Source organism: Stegostoma tigrinum, chromosome 6, assembly GCF_030684315.1.
Source record: "Stegostoma tigrinum isolate sSteTig4 chromosome 6, sSteTig4.hap1, whole genome shotgun sequence".
NCBI lineage: Eukaryota > Metazoa > Chordata > Chondrichthyes > Orectolobiformes > Stegostomatidae > Stegostoma > Stegostoma tigrinum.
Window position 1 is genome coordinate 1,425,257 of NC_081359.1, and position 21,079 is coordinate 1,446,335.

General features: G+C 39.9%; 1 protein-coding gene across 22 annotated transcripts in view; it reads right to left on the reverse strand.

The window, feature by feature from the left end:
• The window catches only part of LOC125453431 (phospholipid scramblase 1-like), a 146,504-nt gene that overhangs the window by 14,367 nt on the left and 111,058 nt on the right, over positions 1-21,079 (reverse strand). For 14 of the 22 annotated variants that reach the window (XM_059646398.1, XM_048533023.2, XM_048533027.2 and 11 more), the window contains 5 exons: positions 19,964-20,124; positions 17,173-17,215; positions 13,077-13,297; positions 7,552-7,713; positions 2,767-2,928 (listed from right to left, as the gene is read on the reverse strand). In XM_059646398.1, the coding sequence (XP_059502381.1) occupies positions 2,767-2,928; positions 7,552-7,713; positions 13,077-13,297; positions 17,173-17,215; positions 19,964-20,068 (693 nt within the window). In that variant the 5' untranslated portion in view covers positions 20,069-20,124. The remainder of the gene's footprint in view (positions 1-2,766; positions 2,929-7,551; positions 7,714-13,076; positions 13,298-17,172; positions 17,216-19,963; positions 20,125-21,079) is intronic. The other 8 variants (XM_048533032.2, XM_059646394.1, XM_048533029.2 and 5 more) reach the window with 1 other exon arrangement.

Consider the following 21,079-nt stretch of genomic DNA (forward strand, 5'->3'; position numbering starts at 1 on the left):
GACTGGGACTGCTAACCTGACAGATATAAACAGGAGTGTCAGAGAATTTGTTCACTTGGAGAGCTGGTTCCGAGGAAGCCAGAACAGTGTCAAGTATTATGTAATGTAAATAAAACATAACTAGTGACGGAATACTAGCCTCTGTGGAGTTATTTCATTAACAAGTAGGATGGCCAAAGAGAAACTGTAGACACAAGGTATTTGTACTTCCAAAAGTTATCAGATGGGATGCCGTGTAAGATGAAAGCTCATTACGTTAAGGAGTTGATATGTTGGCATGAACAGAGGATTGATTAATTAACAGGAAACAGGAGTAGGTTTTAACTGGGTCAGTTGCAGAGATAGGGCCATCATTATTTACGACCAAATTCATTACTTGGATGATAGAATCGATGACTCAAAGTTAGGTTGGAAATCAAATATGTTGGAAAACCATGCAAGAATCTATTAAAGAATGCTGATATTAAGACAGTGGGCAAAAAATGTGGCAAATAGAATATTGGGAGGTTGGCCAATTTGGTGGGAGTATAGAAAAGCAGAATATTATTCAAATATAGGGAGAATATGGAGTGCTACAGCACAAGAAGATCTGTATGTCCTATTACATGAATCACAAAATGTTAGCATGCAAGTACAAAAAGTAATTAGGAATGTAAAATAAATGTTTGTCCTTACTGAAAGAAGGATGATGAATAAAAGCTGAGAAGTCTAGCTTTATTCTGGCTGCACACAGAATTACTGAAGCGAGAGACGGGATTCTGACTACAATTTCAATTTTCTAATTCAAGGAGGGGCACACTGGCGTTGAAGGCAATTCAGAGAAGGTTTATGACACTGATTCCCAGAATGAAGTGGTTGTCTTACGAGGAAAGGATGGACAGACTGGACCAATACTCTTTAAAGTTCAGAAAAATGAGAGATGATCTTGTTGAAACAAGAAAGATTCGAAGGGGGATCGACAGGGCAATGTTAAGAGGATGCTCGCCCTCATGGGAGATCCAGAACTAGCTTCAAAATAAGAGATCTCCCATTTAATAGTGAGATGAAGAGAATTTTCTTTGCTCAGAGGGCCATTAATCTTTTGAACTCATTACTCCAGAGAACACTGGATGCTATGCTAAGTTATTCAAGGTTGCATTTAAGAGATTTTTGATCTACAATGAAGTCAAAGGTTATGGAGTGCATGTCGGTAAAACTGAATTAAGCTACATTGAAAAGATAGGAGCAAGAGGAAGATAGTTGGCATCTCACACCCACATCACCATTCAATAAAATCATGGCTGATCTGGTCATAATCTAGCTTCCTCTTCTCAGTCTGTGCTGCATAACGCTGAATCAACTGTCTGTCTATCAAAAACCTAGCATTGCCTAGAATAAATTTTAAAGACCAGCCTCCATTACCTTCCAGGGAAAAAATTCTGCATTCTAATGAACTTCGAGACAGAGAAAATTTCTCCTCATCTCTGTCTTAAAAGAGAGATCTCTTATTCTTAAACCAAGTCCCGAGATTTTAGTTTCTCCACAATAACCTTCTGTATCCAACCTAATAAGTTTACTCAAGACCTTATGTTTCAGTAAAATCACCTCTTAAACTTTTAATTACCAATGGATACAGGTTTAACCTGTGAAACAACTGATTTATTTCAAGTTTGATGGGTGTTTCTTAAAAGGTCAATGAAAGGACATAGAGGAACATTTTATTCAATATGGCATTTCTTGGAAGCAACATGGTTTCAGCTAATTTCTGTTTTTGTTTGCTAGACTCACTTAACTCAGCTTTATGGTCATTCACAGGCTGTTAGAGATTTTGGTTTTTTAAACTGAGGGAGAACTATTGAAGAACAGACTGCTTCTGAAGTACCTTTGTTGTGAATCCAATTTGAAAATCAAATTATTCCCTTGAAAAGTGATTAGGATTTCTGTGTTGTGCTTCCTGAATAAGTGCGTCCACCAAGACCCCAGAAGTAATTGCCATGTCTAGTGACCTGTGTACATGTACTCAAGTGCAAGATTGACAGGCTGTACCTCCACTTTCTTTCCTTCAATAACTAAACATTATTGGCCAAAAGTACTTTCTCCTTCACAGTGAGTCTACGCTGAATGTAATCTTTTATTTTCCCCTTTACCTGGAATATGTGCACACGTGATCATTTAAAGAAGTAATCATTTACATTTTTATATTAAAAACTGTACGTTAACCAAATCTACATCTTCATGGAATGAGCTTTGTCTTATATTAAATCAATACCTTTGTGTTTATTAAATAAACCTGATCGATTCCTTTTGTTTATTTGTTTTGAATACTGACAAAGCATACAGGTCATATCAAGAACTTATTGAAATAATAAACTTTATGTCATGACCCATGGAGTAGTGGGATTAGAGAAACACCGTGCACTGTTCTCATTTCAGTCATAACATCATAAATTTAGTCCTGGTGATATAATTGCAAACTAAAACCGTGAACAATATATGTCAGTGGCCAAAGGCTGACCCTTCTTTGCCCATTGTAAAAGTTACTCCAATACATAATGTAACATCTTTAGGTTTGGCTCACCAACTAGATTTCATGCCTGCCCAAACTCCTGTGGCCACATGAGCAAAAGACTTAATTTTGGTAATGACCCATCCCAGGAATTTGCAATCCTTAACTTTTGAACAATGGAGTGTTGCATTTAGCATCAGTTTGGGATGTGTTGATTATCATGGTTTCCCCCCCCCCCCCACCCCGAACAGTGTCAACTATAATGTTACTTCATTACTTACCACCAGCAAACATGCTCCAAGAAGGACAGCTTTAATCTTAACATCTAAATCCATCGGAAACTGGATTCCAAAGTTATCGGTATCCGTGAGGTATTCCCGAATAATACCTGACCACTGTTTTGATATCCTTCCAACAACACTCGTCTCATCCAGACTTACAACCTATTTTTCAAAACAAAAATCAAAACAGAAAATATCTTATTCTGACCCAAATTAAAAGAAAAATAACGCACATTATGGATTTCTTATGGCTGGCTTTCAGCTTTACAATTTTGGCTAAATGGAGAGGCTTTTGAACACAATGCTCGTAATCTGACACGTTTCCTTCTCTCAGCTTAGGAGTTACCCTACTCGCCTGCTACTCTACCCACATGGCAAACCTCACCCTCCTGGTACCTCAACCAACTGATACACAATCCACCTTGCCCATTGGCACACTCCCTCTGTCACCTATGTGGCATCTAAAAGATCACCCAACTGTAAGCCTAGCCCCTCTGCCATTTGCCTCTCTAACCCCACACTTATTCATTTACCATTTCAAAGGAAATGTGAAAGTATCTAGCTGTGCTGCTGGACATTTAAAATCACAGAATGCTTTACATAGATTGCTACAAAATGGAACATAGTTTCTTTGAAGATTTTCTGTACTACTGAATTCATGGATGCCTGAACAAATTCATAACAGGTGGCCTGTTTTCCTGGAGTCTCCAGCACACAAGATATCCAAAAGTAAGTGAGTAATTTTTAATTTAAATCAGGGTCAGAAATAGAATATCAAACTAATTGGGGTGGAAATCCTAAGTCACCATTATGTTTTTAGTTATCAACTAATATTTGCCTCACTTTTCATTTTTATAGAGTCTTGAGTCTTTCAGTATGGAAACTGACCATGTAGTCCAATTCATCCATGTTGAACAGATTTTCCAAACTGAACTAGATCCATTTTCCTGCACTTGGCCCATAAACCCCTAACCCTTTGCAATAGACGTGCCTGTCCAAATGTCTTTTAGAAGTTGTAACGGTACCTGCACCTACCACTTCCTTTGGCAGTTTATCCATATACGATATATCCTTTGTATGAAAAAGTTGCCCCTCAGGTCCCTTTTAAATCTTTCTCCTCTCGCCTTATAATTATGCCCACTGGTTTTGAACTCCCCGACCCTAGGAAAAAAATATTTGCTATTCACCTTATATATGCCTTTTATGATTTTATGAACTTTGATGAGGTCACCCCTCAACTTCTTATGCTCCAGAAAAAGAAATCCCACCCCATCTAGCCTTTCCTTATCACTCAAACTCTCCAGTCCTGGTAACATTCTTGTAAACTTTTCCTGCACATTTTCCAATTTAATAATAGTCATGCCGATAGAAGGGAGCCTGGAATTTCTTGTCACTGTAAGTTCTGAAATACTACAGATAATCCTGTATTAACCATGTTTAAATGGTGATCTGGAGAACACAGACCAGTTCTTACTGGCTATATTGAAAAGGTGGGAGGTGGGGTAGGGTGGGTGGGGGGGTGTGGAAAGAGTTGTTTTGAAGAACTAATGAAATCAGATTAGGAGAAGATCACTTGGCCCACTGCCATTCAATACAATCACAAGTTGATCGTGGGTTTAAACTTCATTTCGACACCCACTCCCAATATCTCCTGATGGTGAGATACACCAAAAATCTGTCAGTGTTTAAACTCAATGATTGTACCCAGAAGTTCAGGATGCACTGACTTCCAAAGATTCACAAACTTTGAAAGAAGACATTTTGACATGGCACATGAAGGGATGCAGTTTCCACTGCTAGATATGTAATGGTGGAACACTTTCTACTTTTCAAACCACATTCGCTGAAAGATTTCCCTATAAAGGGGTTGCTGAAGTCCTTGAGGGACATTTTCAGGCAGGCAAGAGCAGTAACTACATCAACATCATTAGGTAACAACCTACTTTTGCCATTATTCATGCGAACCCTAGAAACCATAACGGAATTGTTATGAACATTTAAGCCCATTTTGTTTCTAGCCTAGACACACATACAGACAGAGACTCAAACTTTAAAGTAGTCATACACAAAACAGCTGGCAGTGTAATTGTAGAACAATGTAACACTGACAAAAATACAGAAAAATAAAATGATACGGTCTTTACAGACATAGCTCAAATCACTTCAAACAAGGCCTATTTTATAGGACTGAGGGGAGAATGCAGGCTACAGTCAATTGAATAAACTTACTGAAATGTTGGCAGTAATTAAATAGTAGAAAACATTTAAATAAATCATTGAAAATGCTGAATAAAATCACATTCGCTTGAAAATTAAAACTCGGCAAGACAGGCCCATCCTTACCCCTCTCAAAAGAGTGAAGTACAGTTTTAGATGACACAAAGAAGCTTAAAATGTTACCAAAAAAAAGGAAAATTCTGAGAATCGAGTGAGTTTTAGGTAGTCGCAAGGAATCACCAAAAATTACTTAACTTTTATATTCCATTTCTAAAGTAGCCAGATTATATAAAGCAGACTCAGTTTTTATAGGTACGAGAAAGAGTAGCCAAACTAAACATGTGTACCTTGGAAGCAGAAACAGGAGGAATTATCATGGGGAATGTGGAAATAGCAGAGACACTGAATGAATATTTTGTCTCTGAATCATAGTGAATATAGGAAGTGCATGGGAAAATGGATTTGATTTGGAAGTTCTGCCATGATGACCATGAAAGGTACAGTGGGTTCAGCTGCCTATCTGCTCTTCTCTTGCTCTTACTTTTTGGGACTAGAAATTTACAAGAACTCAGGTCTATGATTTTTACAACCCCACTTTGATCAAATGCTTTGTCATACCTAATATTACCGCCTCAGCTGTTGAATGCTGATTTGTGATTTCACAATTATGAAACAATTTGTATTAGTGGCACAAATTCAAGATGCTATATAAATTGTGTTTCCCCATGTTGCATCAGCAAGTACACTTCAAAAGCTCTTAATTAACTGTGCAATGCTGTAGAACATACTGAGTTTAAGAAAGAAACTGCAGAAATGTATGATCTCTCCTTCTATTTAACTGATTTGAAATATCTAAATACATATCCCAGGTATTGCATTTTGGTACAACAAAAAAAAAGGACTTATGCAATTAATGGTGGGGCCTTGAGTAGTGCTGTAGAACACAGGATCCTAGGGGTGCAGGTACATAATTCTTTTAAGTTTGCATCACATATAGACAGGGTAGTTAAAAAGGCATTTGGCATGCTTGCCTTCATTGCTCAGACTTTTGAGTTTAAGAGTTGGGGTGTCATGTTAACGTTGTACAGGGTATTGGTGAGCCCTCTTCTGGAATAGTATGACTGGCTCTGGTCACCCAGTTATAGGAAGGATGTTATTAAGCTGGAGAAGGTTCATAAGACATTTACCAGAATGTTGCCTAGCATGGAAGGTTCAAGTTATGAAGAAATGCTAAATAGGCTTGGACTTTTGTCAGTGGATCATAGAAGGTTGAGAAGCAACCTGATAGAAGTTTATAAAATAATGAGAAGTACAGATAAAATTAACAGTAGCTGTCTTTTCCCTAGGAATGGAGGATTGAGACTAGAGGGCACGTTCTTAAGGTGAGAGGAGAGAGATTTAAAGAAGATATGAGAAGATTTTTTTTATACACAGAGGGTGGTTTGTGTGTGGAATGAACATCCTGAGGAAGTGGTAGATGTGGGTACAATTCCAATGTTTAAAAGACATTTGGGTAGGTATATGTATAGGAAAGGTTTGGAGGGATGTGGGCCAGGAGAAGGCAAATGGGCCTAGTTTAGTTTGAGATTATGTTCAGCTTGGACTGAAGGGTATGTTTCTATGCAGTATGACTCTGGAAAATGTTCACTTATTCAGTTAGGTTCAAGATTTACATCTAGAAATCTCTGATATTTATCTTAAGGTGGTATTAGCTGACATTAGGTGTGTAATAATTTACCCAATCATGTGAACAACTTATTTGTGGTAGCAAGATAAATGAAAAATTATAATTGAATTAACTGTAAAGTTATGATACCTTCCATAGCTATGGGGAAACAAAGCAATAAAGAAGTGGAAGTGAGAGGGAAAGGTGGAGGGTAATGCATGTTTGTGGCCAGAAAATCCAAAATATCATAAAGGTTTCCTACCATAAATTACGAGGCTGGTCAACTGCTGTGCAGGGAGGCCAGGGATAGAAGGTATAGTTCGCAATTTCCAAAAATGTACTCGCCAACAATCAAGAAATTTGAGAGCTAATGGGGCTACAAATGTTTGGAGGGCAACAGCAAGGAAGGAGGGAGGAAATAAGAGATCATGTCACAGGGCTTGCTTGAGAGACTGGGGTGGGGAGATCCTACCTGATCCTTCTAACCCTCAAGCAGTGCTGCAAAATCATTTACTGCTGGGTTCCTCTCTGTCACGAAACTTGGTGCACACAGTGCATACATTTAAATGACTCAAAATCTGAGGAAATAAGCCCCATCAAAGCATAAGCATTCTGGGCCTACTGTCCAAAAACAATACTTAAACTAGAAATAGGTTTATTTGTGACACATTTGTGTGGATTGCACATTTTTTAAAACCAAATTAACCCTGCCCAAATCTCTCCTGCCTATTGTGAAGGGTTAAAATTCCACTTGTCTCCACAGCTTCAGTTTTGTCAGCAGAACCACAATAGAGAAACAAAGAAGTAAATGTTAGTATGAAACACCGGCTGCAGTTCATCTGCTTTTGTGTAAGTTGTTATTGAAGGTAACTGAAAGATAGGAGCTACCTCGTTGTACTTACGTCAAAATTTACATCTCCCAGGCAACTGAACGCCAAACAGGGACCTTTAATTTTCAACACTGTTTCATGCCTTTCATTCTGGATGCTGAACTTAGGGATAAACGGATGCCATTCTTGTACAACATATCCAATAGACTTTCCAGGTGGTGCCTGAACTTCCATCTGCAAAACAATGAAATACATGTACTAATTTGCACATTCATGAATATTTAAATAAATTGAATGAATAAACAGGGACTATATTTCAAAATTGTAAAACAAGCTAGAAAGCAAAACTACAAAAATTAGCTGTGCTCAGGATCCACCTTTAGCTGTATTTATGTTCACATCAACCAAACACTAAAACAAGGTTCTGTACTAATGCATAATCGTTTTCACACTTCTGATATCTGTTGCACTTTGCTTCAATCACAATCTGATTCATAATTAATTTGTGATATCATAATTTATTATTGAATTTCTCTCTCTTTATTTCTACGCTTCAAATATGATGTATTCTTCTTCCTCCGTGTTAATGCTATTGACGTGAGACATCAATCTTTTGCTCTAATTCATTCTTTGCCAGGAGCCACAAACTAAAGGAATCCTTAATTTCCCCTTCATATTTTCTACCTGTAATAACATATAGCCAATATGTTCTGAATTATTCCATTTCTGTACAGGTTTGGTTAACTTTTGTGGCATCCTGTGCTAGAGGTCTTATCCTATCATTCTGCATTTTTTAAAAACAGAATTCAGAAACAGAATTCTATGCATTTTGTAAGAATGGGCAATAAGTTAAATATCAATCGAAAAAATCAGCAAAACAGCACAAATTTACTTTTTAATGTTTTTAATTTATTTCTGTAAGATTCAATATTTGAATTAAATTCTGTGTTGATCTATGCTCTATAGATTTACCACAAGTGCGTTACAACTTGCACTAATCTAAAGTTGTATTTGCAAACCATTTCTTAATTGGTTATTTCAAGAATGATATGGAAAGATGGAAAATCTGATCAAGGTTATCAAGAATTCTGCAAGCCAGCAATTTATCTTTTCAGAAAATCGAGATCTTGAACATTCACCAAGAACAAGCTTTGAAACCACAGGATGAAACATTCATAAAGTTGTATTTAACAAAAAGAAAAATCTTAAATAATTGCAATTATTTCCATGCATTTAATAGGACTGTGGCAAATTCCTGCTGCAAAATCTTGTGCCGAACACAAAAGCTGAATACATTCTTCTGAACAAGTATGGTAAGTGCACAAAGCTCTTCATCATGTTAATTGCTTCTTTAATATTCTTAAATCATTGCAAAAAATCTCACAAAACATTTTGCATAATTGCTTAAAGACACAAGTCAGCAGTTTGCAGGAATACTCTGCACTGGCCTGAAAGACAGCAGCTCATCAACATCAAAAGTTGTCACCGCTACAACAAAGCATCCCGCTTGATCAGCACTCCATCCACCATTTAAACATTTGTTTCTTCCACCATTGTTGCACAATGATCACAGAGTGTGCTATATACAAGGTGCTGACATTCCTGCAAAAACTTAAAGTCTCTTTCAATAGCACCTTATAAATTCACAATGAGGCTCAGAAGAATGAGCAGTATCTTACAGGATTCCGAGTGTTCAAATGTGTAGATCCTGAGAGGCTGTTTTCCCTCAAAAGGAAACTAGAACTAGGGGACACATTTTAAAAATAACCATTTTTCTGTACAAGACAGAAAAGAAGAACATCTTCTCTGAAGTAGACATGGGTTTTTGGAATTTTCTTCTATACAAGGTAGTCGAGGCTGTGTCATTGGAGGGTCACTGAATATATTCAAGACATGTTAGGCAAATTTATAAAAACCAAGAGAACTGCTGAAGCTGTAAATAGGGACAAAAAAGTCGTCGCTGGAAGAGCTCAGCATTGTGGAGAAAAATGAGAGTTAATGGTGACTCTTCCTCAGAAATGAGTTCTGACTGAACTATTGAATGATGGGCCTAGTTTATATGCTAAACATCCAACAGCTGCTCCTTTTCTTATGGATTTTTACAAACTCATGACATCATCTGGAAGGCCATAAGCAGAACAGCATAGGAGCAGCACCACATTGAACTGAATTAGGTTTATTGCCACATGTACTCAAATGCATACAGTGATAAAGTTTACAAGTCCCCACTTATGGTGCCATTTCAGGTCCGAAGGCACCGAGGTATAAAATCTACACATGGAAGTTTCCCTCCAAACTAAACTGCATCCTGACTTGGAACTATATCACTACTCCTTCAATGTCACTGAGTTGAAATCCTGGAATTCCCTCCTTAACATCACTGACTGTGTATCATACGGACTACAGCAGTTCAAAGGAAAGGCTCACCTTCAGTTTTTTGCCTTTGTGATAAACTTTTTTTTCTGGCCCAATATTCATTGGAGCTCTCTGCTGTGTAACTAATATGCAACTCTGTTAACTTCAATAAATTGAAAATGTTCCCTTGATTCCAGAGACTTAAATTTTGTTTGAGCTCCTTGATACTACATTCAGCAAATGCTGCTGCGATATTGTGGGTCACCATTTTCACATCACCTCTTAAATTCAGCTGCTTCATCCATGTTTGCACTCGTTGCAAAGTTGGGTACAGTACTTTTGCATTGGAAGGCAGGACATTAGAATTTGGTGTTCGTAAATTGGTGGTATTTGTAAAATACTATGGGGAAAGCAGTGAGTGGTCCCTTTAAAAGGATAATGCACTTTTTCTGAGCATAGACATTCAAAAAGGAAGTCTGTAGGTTTGCAGGTGCACAGAGTCCCTGAATTTAAACATTTGTACAAAAAGGCCTGCACTGTTAGCAGGCAAAACAGCATTTTTACCAAGATAATATGTTTTTGAATTTAGACAATTAATTTAAACCTGGCCATTAGATACCAGAAACCAATTAAATTTAAATCTGATAGCGAGTTTTGAGAAGTTTTGAAAATCTGATAGGATGAATCCCATTGCACGAAATTGAGATTTCATCAAGGGTGTACAAGAGGGCAGCATTTGGAGAATCCGGAGAGAGTTAACTGTCAGCTGCCAAGCGAACAGTTCTCAGCTCTAAAAGAAAGAATTCTCAGAGTTCTCTAAGCCTTAGAGTAAGCTCCATCTAAATTGAAAAGGTACCTACAGCACAAACATGTAATTTACCTGCAGAAGAATTCACAGAAAAGGCACTCTTGACAAAAGAATTCAGAGACTACAAAGACCATTGCAGAAAAAGTTACCTGGCTGTAAATTCAACAGATAAAATTCTATTTTTTTAAATTTTGGTTTATAAAGTGGGGATTATTGGAAGAGCATCCCTTATTATAATAAAATCTTGTTTTATTCAGGACTAGTTAGTAGCTAGAAGCATCTAATCAGTTTTAATAATAGCTTAATTAATTTGTTCACTTAAAATTAGATAAATAGATACTTGTTGATTATAAGATAATAAAATGTGAGGCTGGATGAACACAGCAGGCCCAGCAGCATCTCAGGAGCACAAAAGCTGACGTTTCGGGCCTAGACCCTTCATCAGAGAGGGGGATGGGGTGAGGGTTCTGGAATAAATAGGGAGAGAGGGGGAGGCGGACCGAAGATGGAGAGAAAAGAAGATAGGTGGAGAGGGGAGTATAGGTGGGGAGGTAGGGAGGGGATATGTCAGTCCAGGGAAGATGGACAGGTCAAGGAGGTGGGATGAGGTTAGCAGGTAGGAGATGGAGGTGCGGCTTGGGGTGGGAGGAAGGGATGGGTGAGAGGAAGAAATGGTTAGGGAGGCAGAGACAGGTTGGACTGGTTTTGGGACCCCACCACCCTAGACATTTTTCCATCCCAACCCTTGTCTGCTTTCCGGAGAGACCACTCTCTCCGTGACTCCCTTGTTCGCTCCACACTGCCCTCCAACCCCACCACACCCAGCACCTTCCCCTGCAACCGCAGGAAATGCTACACTTGCCCCCACACCTCCTCCCTCACCCCTATCCCAGGCCCCAAGATGACTTTCCATATTAAGCAGAGGTTCACCTGCACATCTGCCAATGTGGTATACTGCATCCACTGTACCCGGTGTGGCCTCCTCTACATTGGGGAAACCAAGTGGAGGCTTGGGGACCACTTTGCAGAACACCTCCGCTCGGTTCGCAATAAGCAACTGCACCTCCCAGTCGCAAACCATTTCCACTCCCCCTCCCATTCTTTAGATGACATGTCCATCATGGGCCTCCTGCAGTGCCACAATGATGCCACCCGAAGGTTGCAGGAACAGCAACTCATATTCCGCTTGGGAACCCTGCAGCCCAATGGCATCAACGTGGACTTCACCAGCTTCAAAATCTCCCCTTCCCCCACCGCATCCCAAAACCAGCCCAGTTCGTCCCCTCCCCCCACTGCACCACACAACCAGCCCAGCTCTTCCCCCCCCCCCCCCACTGCATCACAAAACCAGCCCAGCACGTCCCTGCCTCCCTAACCTGTTCTTCCTCTCACCTATCCCCTCCTCCCACCTCAAGCCGCACCTCCACTTCCCACCTACCAACCTCATCCCGCGTCCTTGATCTGTCCGTCCTCCCCGGACTGACCTATCATCTCCCGACCTATACGCTCCTCTCCACCTATCTTCTCCTCTATCCATCTTCGGTCCGCCTCCCCTTCTCTCCCTATTTATTTCAGGACCCTCTTCCCATCCCCGTCTCTGATGAAAGGTCCAGGCCCGAAACGTCAGCTTTTGTGCTCCTGAGATGCTGCTTGGCCTGCTGTGTTCATCCAGCTACACACTTTGTTATCTTAAAACTATTTAGTGTTAGTTTCCCATGTAAAAGGAGCTTGTTCTTTTCAGTTTGCATAGGCCCATTTAATAGATTGCATCAACATTTAAGCTGTTTCAAGCAACAATAGTGCCATTTGGGAGAAGTGACAAGGCAAACGTGTTCTACATGACGGCATATTATATCGTAATGCTACAGGTACTTGTAAAAAAATACAATGAACACATTGGAATGTGGCATTACAAGTTATGTGCATTTTTTGAGATTATGGGGATTGAAACCCAAATTTGGTACAAACTTGCAAAATCTAAGTAAACAACTATGTTTAACATTTGATCAGTTTCATGCAGTCAGTGTTGGATCACAAAAACTGCAAATAGCTTCCAAAATGATTGTATTTCCTAGGATGGTGATGGTGAGCACGAGGGGGCATAGCTTTAAATTGAGGGGTGAAAGACATAGGACAGACGTCAGAGGTGGTTTCTTTATTCAGAGAGTAGTAAGGGAATGGAACGCTTTGCCTGCAACGGTAGTAGATTCGCCAACTTTAGGTACATTTAAGTCGTCATTGGATAAGCATATGGACGTACATGGAATGGTGTAGGTTAGATGGGCTTGAGATCGGTATGACAGGTTGGCACAACATTGAGGGCCAAAGGGCCTGTACTGTGCTGTAATGTTCTATGTTCTATGTTCTAAACTTTAAGATGAACGAATAGAAACAGATTCAGATACAAAAACCAGTTCAGTTGTTATTCACTCACCTGGTGTAGGCAGCAAGGACAGCAACATGATCCACATCCCAAAGGACGAACAAGGTGCATGATAGTGCGCCCAACGTTATCCAAGATCTTGATGATAAATGCTCGATTAGACCCACAGCATATTCGGTTACAGAATTCACTGTCTTCAACTGCATAGTAAATTCTCTGGCCCAAACTATTCTTGAGCTCATACTTATTTTTGGTCTCAAATCCTGTTAAGGCTGAAAAACAAAACAATATCAAACATTAATTCCCAACATACTAAAAACAAAAGAATTTACTGCTATTCATCTAAATGTGGAAAATAAACCAACAAACCATGCCTGAAGTTAGATATCATGAAACATATTTGATATGGTGTCTGTAAATGAACTAATAAACAATTAATGCAGTTAAGGATTGAAAAAGAAAGTCCGATCTCCAAAACTGACACTAAGTTTAGATAAACTTCCCATTTTGGTTTTAGCTGATCAGCTTTGAATGATGATGAATATATACATCTCAAATACTCGTGATGGTTCTTCTAATCACCCACTCATAGCATCAGACCAAAGTGGAAAAACATTATCAGCGTCATCGGAGGTTGGAGGAATCTCTGAAAAAATTCTACGCCAGAAATAACCGAAGCAGAGTGTTCAGGCAAAAAGGGATTAAATTTGCAGGTGTAGTTGCAATACAGCACATCTATATATCTGTACTAAAATTAATGTCCTTATGTATTCAGCAGATCCTACCTGACTCAAAAATCTGAACACAATGAATTCAGGTATTGAAAAGACAAACTTTATTAAATGATGCTTCAGGGCATGGTACTTTTTAGCTACTACATGCAGGAATCACAAACATAGCTTGGTGCTAGGTCATGCTGTGGTTGTCAATTATGGAAGAAATATCCTGGTTGCAAAAGGCAGCCCCCAACTACAGATGTAGGACTAACATCAAAACAAGAAGTACACCTGCATGTTTTAACTCCTGTGGAGAAGACAGAGCTAGCCACTGCCAGTACTGAAGGCATCACTACTTAATAAATGGACATAACACGCAAATGCACCTTTTTAATTCACTGGCAAGATGTGGGTGCCATTGGCTAGGCCAGCATTTAGACCAAGCAAAGAGCAAAGAAAATTACAGCACAGGAACAGGCCCCTCAGCCCTCCAAGCCTGCACCAATCCAGTTTCACGATCTAAATCTTTCGCCTATTTTCCAAGGAACTGTATCCCTCTGCTCCCTGCCCATTCATGTATCTGTCTAGATACATCTTAAATGACACTATCATGCCCGCCTCAACCACCTCCACTGGCAACGCATTCTAGGCACCCACCACACTCTGCGTAAAAGAACTTTCTATGCATATCTCCCCTAAACTTCTCCCCTCTCACCCTGAAACCATGACGCCTAGTAAGTGAGTCCCTCACTCTAGGAAAAAAGCTTCTTGCTATCCACCCTGTCTGTACCTCTCAGGATTTTGTAGGCCCCAATCAGGTCCCCTCTGATTTATTTCCCATCCCTAACTGCCCAGAGTTCAGAGTCAACCATATTGCTCTGTGTATGGAGTCACATGAGGTCCAGATGAAAAATGAATGGCAGCTTTCTTTCTTAAAATAAAAAAGTAATTTTTTGATAATGAATGAGAGTTTCTTAATTACAGGTTTTCATTTAATTCAGTTTCCACCATCTGCCATGAGGAGATTTGAACCCATGTTCCCAGAACATTACCTGGGTCTCTGGATTGATAATTGTGCTGGATGACTTAAAATTTATAACGTTCGATAAATTCTTGGGACATGACCAGGTGAACCTCAGAACTTTGTGGGAAGCTAAGGAAGTGATTTCTGGGCCCTTTGCTGAGATATAGCAACAGGCGAGATGCCAGAAGACTGAAGATTGGCTAACGCGGTGCCACCATTTAAGTGGTAAGAAAGAGCTAGGAATCTATTGGCCGGAGAGCCTGATATGGGTGGTGGGCAAGTTGTTGGAAGGAATCATGACGGCCAAGATTTAGATGCAGTTGGAAAGGTAAGGACAACATGGCTTTGAAATCATGTCTGACTAAATCAACTTGAATTTTTTCAGGAAGCAATGAAGAGGATTGAAGAAGACAGGCCAGTGGACATGGTCTGTCTGGACTCCAGCAAGGCATTTGACAAGGTTACACATGGTAAATTGGTTAGCAAAGTTAGGTCACATGGAACACGGAGAACTAGCCATTTGGATTCATGACTGGTTCGAAGGAGGGAGACAGACAGTGGTGGTGGAGGGTTGCTTTTCATACTGGTGGCCTATGACCGGTGACATGCCACAAGGATCAGTGCTGGGTCCACTGCTTTTTGTCATTCATGCAAATAATTTGAATGTGAATATGGAGAGGTGCTTAGTGAGTTAGCAGATAAAACCAAAGTTGATGGTGTAGTGGACAGCCAAGAAGGTTATCTCAGAGTACAACAGGACATTTAACTAATGGGCCAATAGACCAAGGATTGGAAAATGGAATTTAATTTAGACAAATGAGGTGCCACATTTTGGAAATGCAAATCAGGGCAGGATTTATATGCTTAAATGGTAAGATCCTGGGGATTGTTGCTGGACAAACAAACCTTAGAACATAGGTTCATAGTTCTTTGAAAGTGGAGTTGCAAGTAGAGAGAATAGAGAAGGCAGTGTTTGGTATGCTTGTCTTTATTGGTCAGGGTATCAAGTATAGGAGTTAGGAGGTCATGTTGCAGCTATGTAGGACATTGGTTAGGCCACTTTTGGTATACTGCATTCAATTCTGATCTCCCTGCAATGGGAAAGATGTTGTGAAACTTGAAAGAATTCAGAAAAAATTTACAAGGATGTTGCCAGGGTTGGAAGTTTTGAGCTATCAGGAGAGGTTGAATAAGCTTGGGCTATTTTGCCTGAAGCATCACAGGGTGAGGGGTATCTCAGAGGTTAATAAAATCATTGCGGTGGGGGGGGGGGGGGGGGCATGGGTAGGGCGAACTGGTGAATTCTTTTCCCCAGAGTAGGGAAGTCCAAAGAGATGCTGCTTGGCCTGCTGTGTTCATCCAGCCTCACATTTTATTATCTCAAAGTTCAAGTTCTTAGGTTTAAGATGAAATCGGAAAGATTTAAAAGGGACCTAAGGGGCAACTTTGTTATGCAAACAGTGGTGCATGTATGGAATGAGCTGCAAACAAAGTGGTGGATGCTGGTACAATTACAACATTTAAAAGGCATCTGGATGGGTACATGAACAGGAAGTGTTTAGAGGGATATGGGCAAAATGCTGGCAAATGTGACTAGATTCATTTAGGATATCTGGTCAGCATGGATGAGTAGGACTGAAAGATCTGTTTCCATGCTGCATAACTCCATGACTCTATTTGGTAATAAAACCATCACTACCTCAAAGGGCTCCCTAATGCTGCTGTCTTTAGCTCGACTGACATAAAATTCCAAGCACTCTATTTCCCACCACTACCAAATCAATGCATCACAACATCTTCCAGGATAGTCGAAGGAATCTTAGACTATTACTATTAGTGCCTCCATTACCTCTGTAGCGACTTCCTTTGACATCCTAGGATGCAACTAGATTCAGAGATTATATTAGTCTTTAGCACCATTAGTTTCCCTCTGGCGATAGTGATTGTATTAATTTCCTCTCCTTCCCCCCTCCCTTGATTATTTCATATTTTTAGAATGCTAGAAGCGTTTTCTACCATGAAGACTGATGCCTATTCATGGTTCCTCATTATTCCTCCCTATTATTTCTTCGACTCATTCTTCAAAAGGGTCTATGTTCACTTTGTCATCTCTCTTTTTAAATATTTGAAGAAGGTCTTGCTGTCCATTTTGATGTTACATGCCACTCAGTTTGGCCAGCAGCAGTCAAGCATATTACTTCCTTTCCCTTAGCGATGAAAGTCCCATGCTCCGCATGTTAAGGTTTTCCACAGAATATTAGCATGTTGTGGCAACCTCTGTTTTAAGGTCAGTTGGTTGCAAATATCCTTTACTTCCCAGTCCCCCCAACACCCCAGGATTCAGGGGTAAGGAGCTCATCAAATTCAATCTAAGTTTTAAGTTACCTGCTATCAAAATTACACTCACCTTCGACAAGTTCGACAACTTGATGGACAAGTATTTGGTCAATCTGTGAAAGAAAGAATGATTGCAATTCAGTGTTTGCTACTTCAGTTTGTTTCAATGAAAGCCCAATTTTAATATTTGTTTACTTGTGCACAGAGAAACAACTCGTTGCTCACATTCCGGTACTCTCTCCTTTCATTAAGGTTTCCACTTAATTTTTAATGTCTATTTTCATGAAATGAATCCTGATCATTTTAACAAAGTAATGCAACCATGAACTTACATGGTTTCTTGACCTATCGACAGGATTGGCAATACACTCTGCACATATGGCACATCCAGGAATAAAATTTCCATAAAAACCGAAAGAACTGCAGATGCTGTAAATCAGAAACAAAAACAGAAGTTGCCAGAAAAGCTCAACAGGTCTGACAGCATCTATGGAGAAAAAATTCAGAGTTAATGTTTCGGGTCTGGTGGCCCCTCCACAGTTCTGAGGAAGGGTCACCGGACCCAAAACTTTAACTGATTCTTTTCACAGATGCTGCCAGACCTGCTGAGCTTTTCGAATAAAATTTCAATGCCTGTGACTATGTTATTAAATTCCTGAAATAATGACTGTAAAAGAATAGCTAAGTTTTGTTAGAATCTACTCCGGTAATGCAATCTATTGCCTCAAGAAAAGAATATTTGGAACACTTTGCATGGATTGCTATTTCTGACGCAGAACAAGATTTTTAAAGAAAAATCCAATGAACTGCAGATGCTAGAAATCAGAAACTACAATCAGGAATTGCTGAGAAACCCAGCAATTGAAGAAACTTCGGTGTGCTCTTGCAAGTTACACACAGTTGGCATGCAGGTACAACAAGCAATTAGGAAGGCATGGGGAATGTTCTTTTTATTACAAGGGGCTTGGAATATAGGAATAAGGAAGAAAATCTGTCACAATTCTACAGGATTTGAGTGAGATCAAACTCTGCAGAGATTTGATTTTCACATTGAAGAAAAGATAGAGACAATGCAGCAAAGGTATACTAAATTAGCTCTTGGAGTGAAGATAATTTCCCATGATGAGATACTTAGCAAGTTAGATCCATTTGGCATTTCAAAGAATGAAAGCAGCTCTAATTGAAAAGTATAAAATGCTAAAACGAATTTGGCACAGTAGATGCTGACAGACAGATCGTTTCAATTGGCCAGGGAACCTAAAACGTATAAGACCACTGCTCAGCAAAAGTGGACGATCATTTAGGACTGAGTTAAAGAGAAAGTCCTTTCTGCTAAGAGTTGTTAATCTTTGAAACTAACTGCTCCAGAAGATTAAGGAGCCTTCAGCATTGAATAAATTTAAGGCTGGGAAAGGTAAGAAAGTGGAGTTTAAAGGCCAAAATAAGGCATTATCATGTTGGATAGTGGGGCAGGGGTCAGGTGGTCATGGCCTGATCTCGTGCCCATGGGTAAGCAAACTGACCAATGCTGTTCAAATGCATTTGCCATACGATTTTTGTAGTTCAAGACTTAAGAAACTCCATCCAATCAGTTCGCGCAACATCTGAACAAAAACATTCCAGACAAAAAAGTGGTCAATATCTAAACAACTACAAAACTTGCATCCTTCCTTGAGTTTCAGGAATTTGTGTATGTATAGGGATTTATCAAAATACAGGTAGGGTATCTTTTATCCTTAAACCTTGGGACCACTTGCTTTTTGGGTAAAGGATATTTTCAGTTTTTGGACACCAGGCGCTCCCCCCACTGCATCCCAAAACCAGCCCAGCCTGTCTCTGCTTCCCTAACCTGTTCTTCCTCTCACCCATCCCTTCCTCCCACCTCAAACCGCACCTCCATTTCCTACCTACCACCTCATCCCGCCTCCTTGACCTGTCCATCTTCCCTGGGCTGACCTATCCCCTCCCTACCTCCCCACCAATACTGTCCTCTCTACCTATCTTGTTTTCACTCCAGCTTCAGTCCGCCTCCCCCTCTCTCCCTATTTATTCCAGAATCCTCTCCCCATCCCCCTCTCTGATGAAGGGTCTAGGCCCAAAACGTCAGCTTTTGTGCTCCCGAGATGCTGCTTGGCCTGCTGTGTTCATCCAGCTCCACACTTTGTTATCTTGGATCCTCCAGCATGTGCAGTTCCCATTATCACAGTAAATGGATTTGCATAGTTTTCATGATTCATTCTAACTGGGCAAAAAAAGTTACTTTTTCTGTTTGAATTTCTGAACTTATTAAGCTGCAGTGAATTTTACAAATTGGGAAATGTGAAGAACACATTACTTATCTGATTCATTGATTAAATACATGGATTTTGAATCTTGAGACTACTTCTAGGACCTGTCAATATCTGCTGACTGTGTTGGGAAATCTTTGTCACATTGCATAATGAATTAGCGAGATATTCAGAATGATAATTATGTCCTGCGAGAGCTCACCCAACTATTCGCAATCACATTGTGTACACAGGTATAGAAAAATAATTATTTGCAGAAGGAAAGAATCAGACAGAAAACAGCAGACACATATTTACCAGGATATACTGTACCTCCACCTGGATCTGTTAGGGCCTTTTTGGGGAAAAAAAACCTGTGTAATGTGAACAGACTTAAAAGCTAAGTTTTGTTTTTCTACAGAATCCAAACTTTGTCTATGGTCCACTTTCAAAATGACCTTCAGTTTTTTTTTTAAAGGAAGGTCTTTTCCATTTCTTCAGACATCTGGTCTGTACGTATGTATAAAAAGTGATGGCTGTCATGTAACAGCTTCTGCTGTGCATGAAGTGACACCACAAATATCACTTGCTTACCGTCGTAAGGTACTCTAATCCAGGTGGACAGTTCAGAATAGGAGCTGGGGTTTGCATCCACTGCACTTGTGGCTGAGATGGTCCGCCTGCTTGATGAGTTAGCATAGGTGCGCTGGATGGAGGGTAGACAGCATAGCCTGGCTGAGGTACAAAAGGACCTGCTTTCACACACACAAAAACAGGGACGAAGAAACAATCAGTGCAACTTCTGAGTTTCTGCTGCAGTTTGCATGCTGTTACGGACCAGGCCAAACCCTCTTCAAATATCAAGAGGGTAGCCTAGCCCTCAGGTTTTTCTTATTTAAAGGTAACTTTAAAGTATTGTGTTCTAGATGTAATTCAATTGGTTACACGACTCATCTTTAGGCAAAATGCACTTGATTCTTACCTTACAGTTAAAATGTAAACAAAAGAAACAGGAATTCGTCTAACTTTAACTCTATGCGAAAAACTTAACAGACAAAAAAGATAGAATAGATAGAATCCCTACAGTGTGGAAACAGGCCCTTTCACCCAACATGTCCACACCAAACTTCAGAGCGTCCCACCCAGACCCATCCCCCTATAACCCACCCAGTCTACACAACCCTGAACACTACAAATAATTTAACATGGCCAATCCACCTAGCCTGCACATCTTTGGACTGTGGGAAGAAACCTGAACACCTGGAGGAAACCCGTGCAGACACACAGGGAGAATGTGTAAACTCCAGACAGACAGCTGCCCGAGGCCAGAATCGAACCCGGGACCCTGGCACTGTGAGGCAGCTCACCATACTGATCTATCATGCGCCCTAAGCGAAAGTGCCAAATCTTAACCAGTGGACCACCAGAGCTGGTCTTAGATTTATTAACTACTAAACAGCAACTGTTCCAATAAAGTAACATACCATAAACACAGCCTTGGCAAAGACAAATTCAGTAAACTGGATAGCGTCACTTGCAGTGTGCCTTCAGTGGAGGATTTGATTCGATTTATTTATTTTTACATCTTGCTACATTTATCTTTTTACAAAGTACAGTGAAAAGTGTAGTATAGTGTCACTACTATCCAGCAACATCCTAAAACACAGAAAAAAAACCAACCACAGAATACAAAGGCAGAAAAACGAAAAC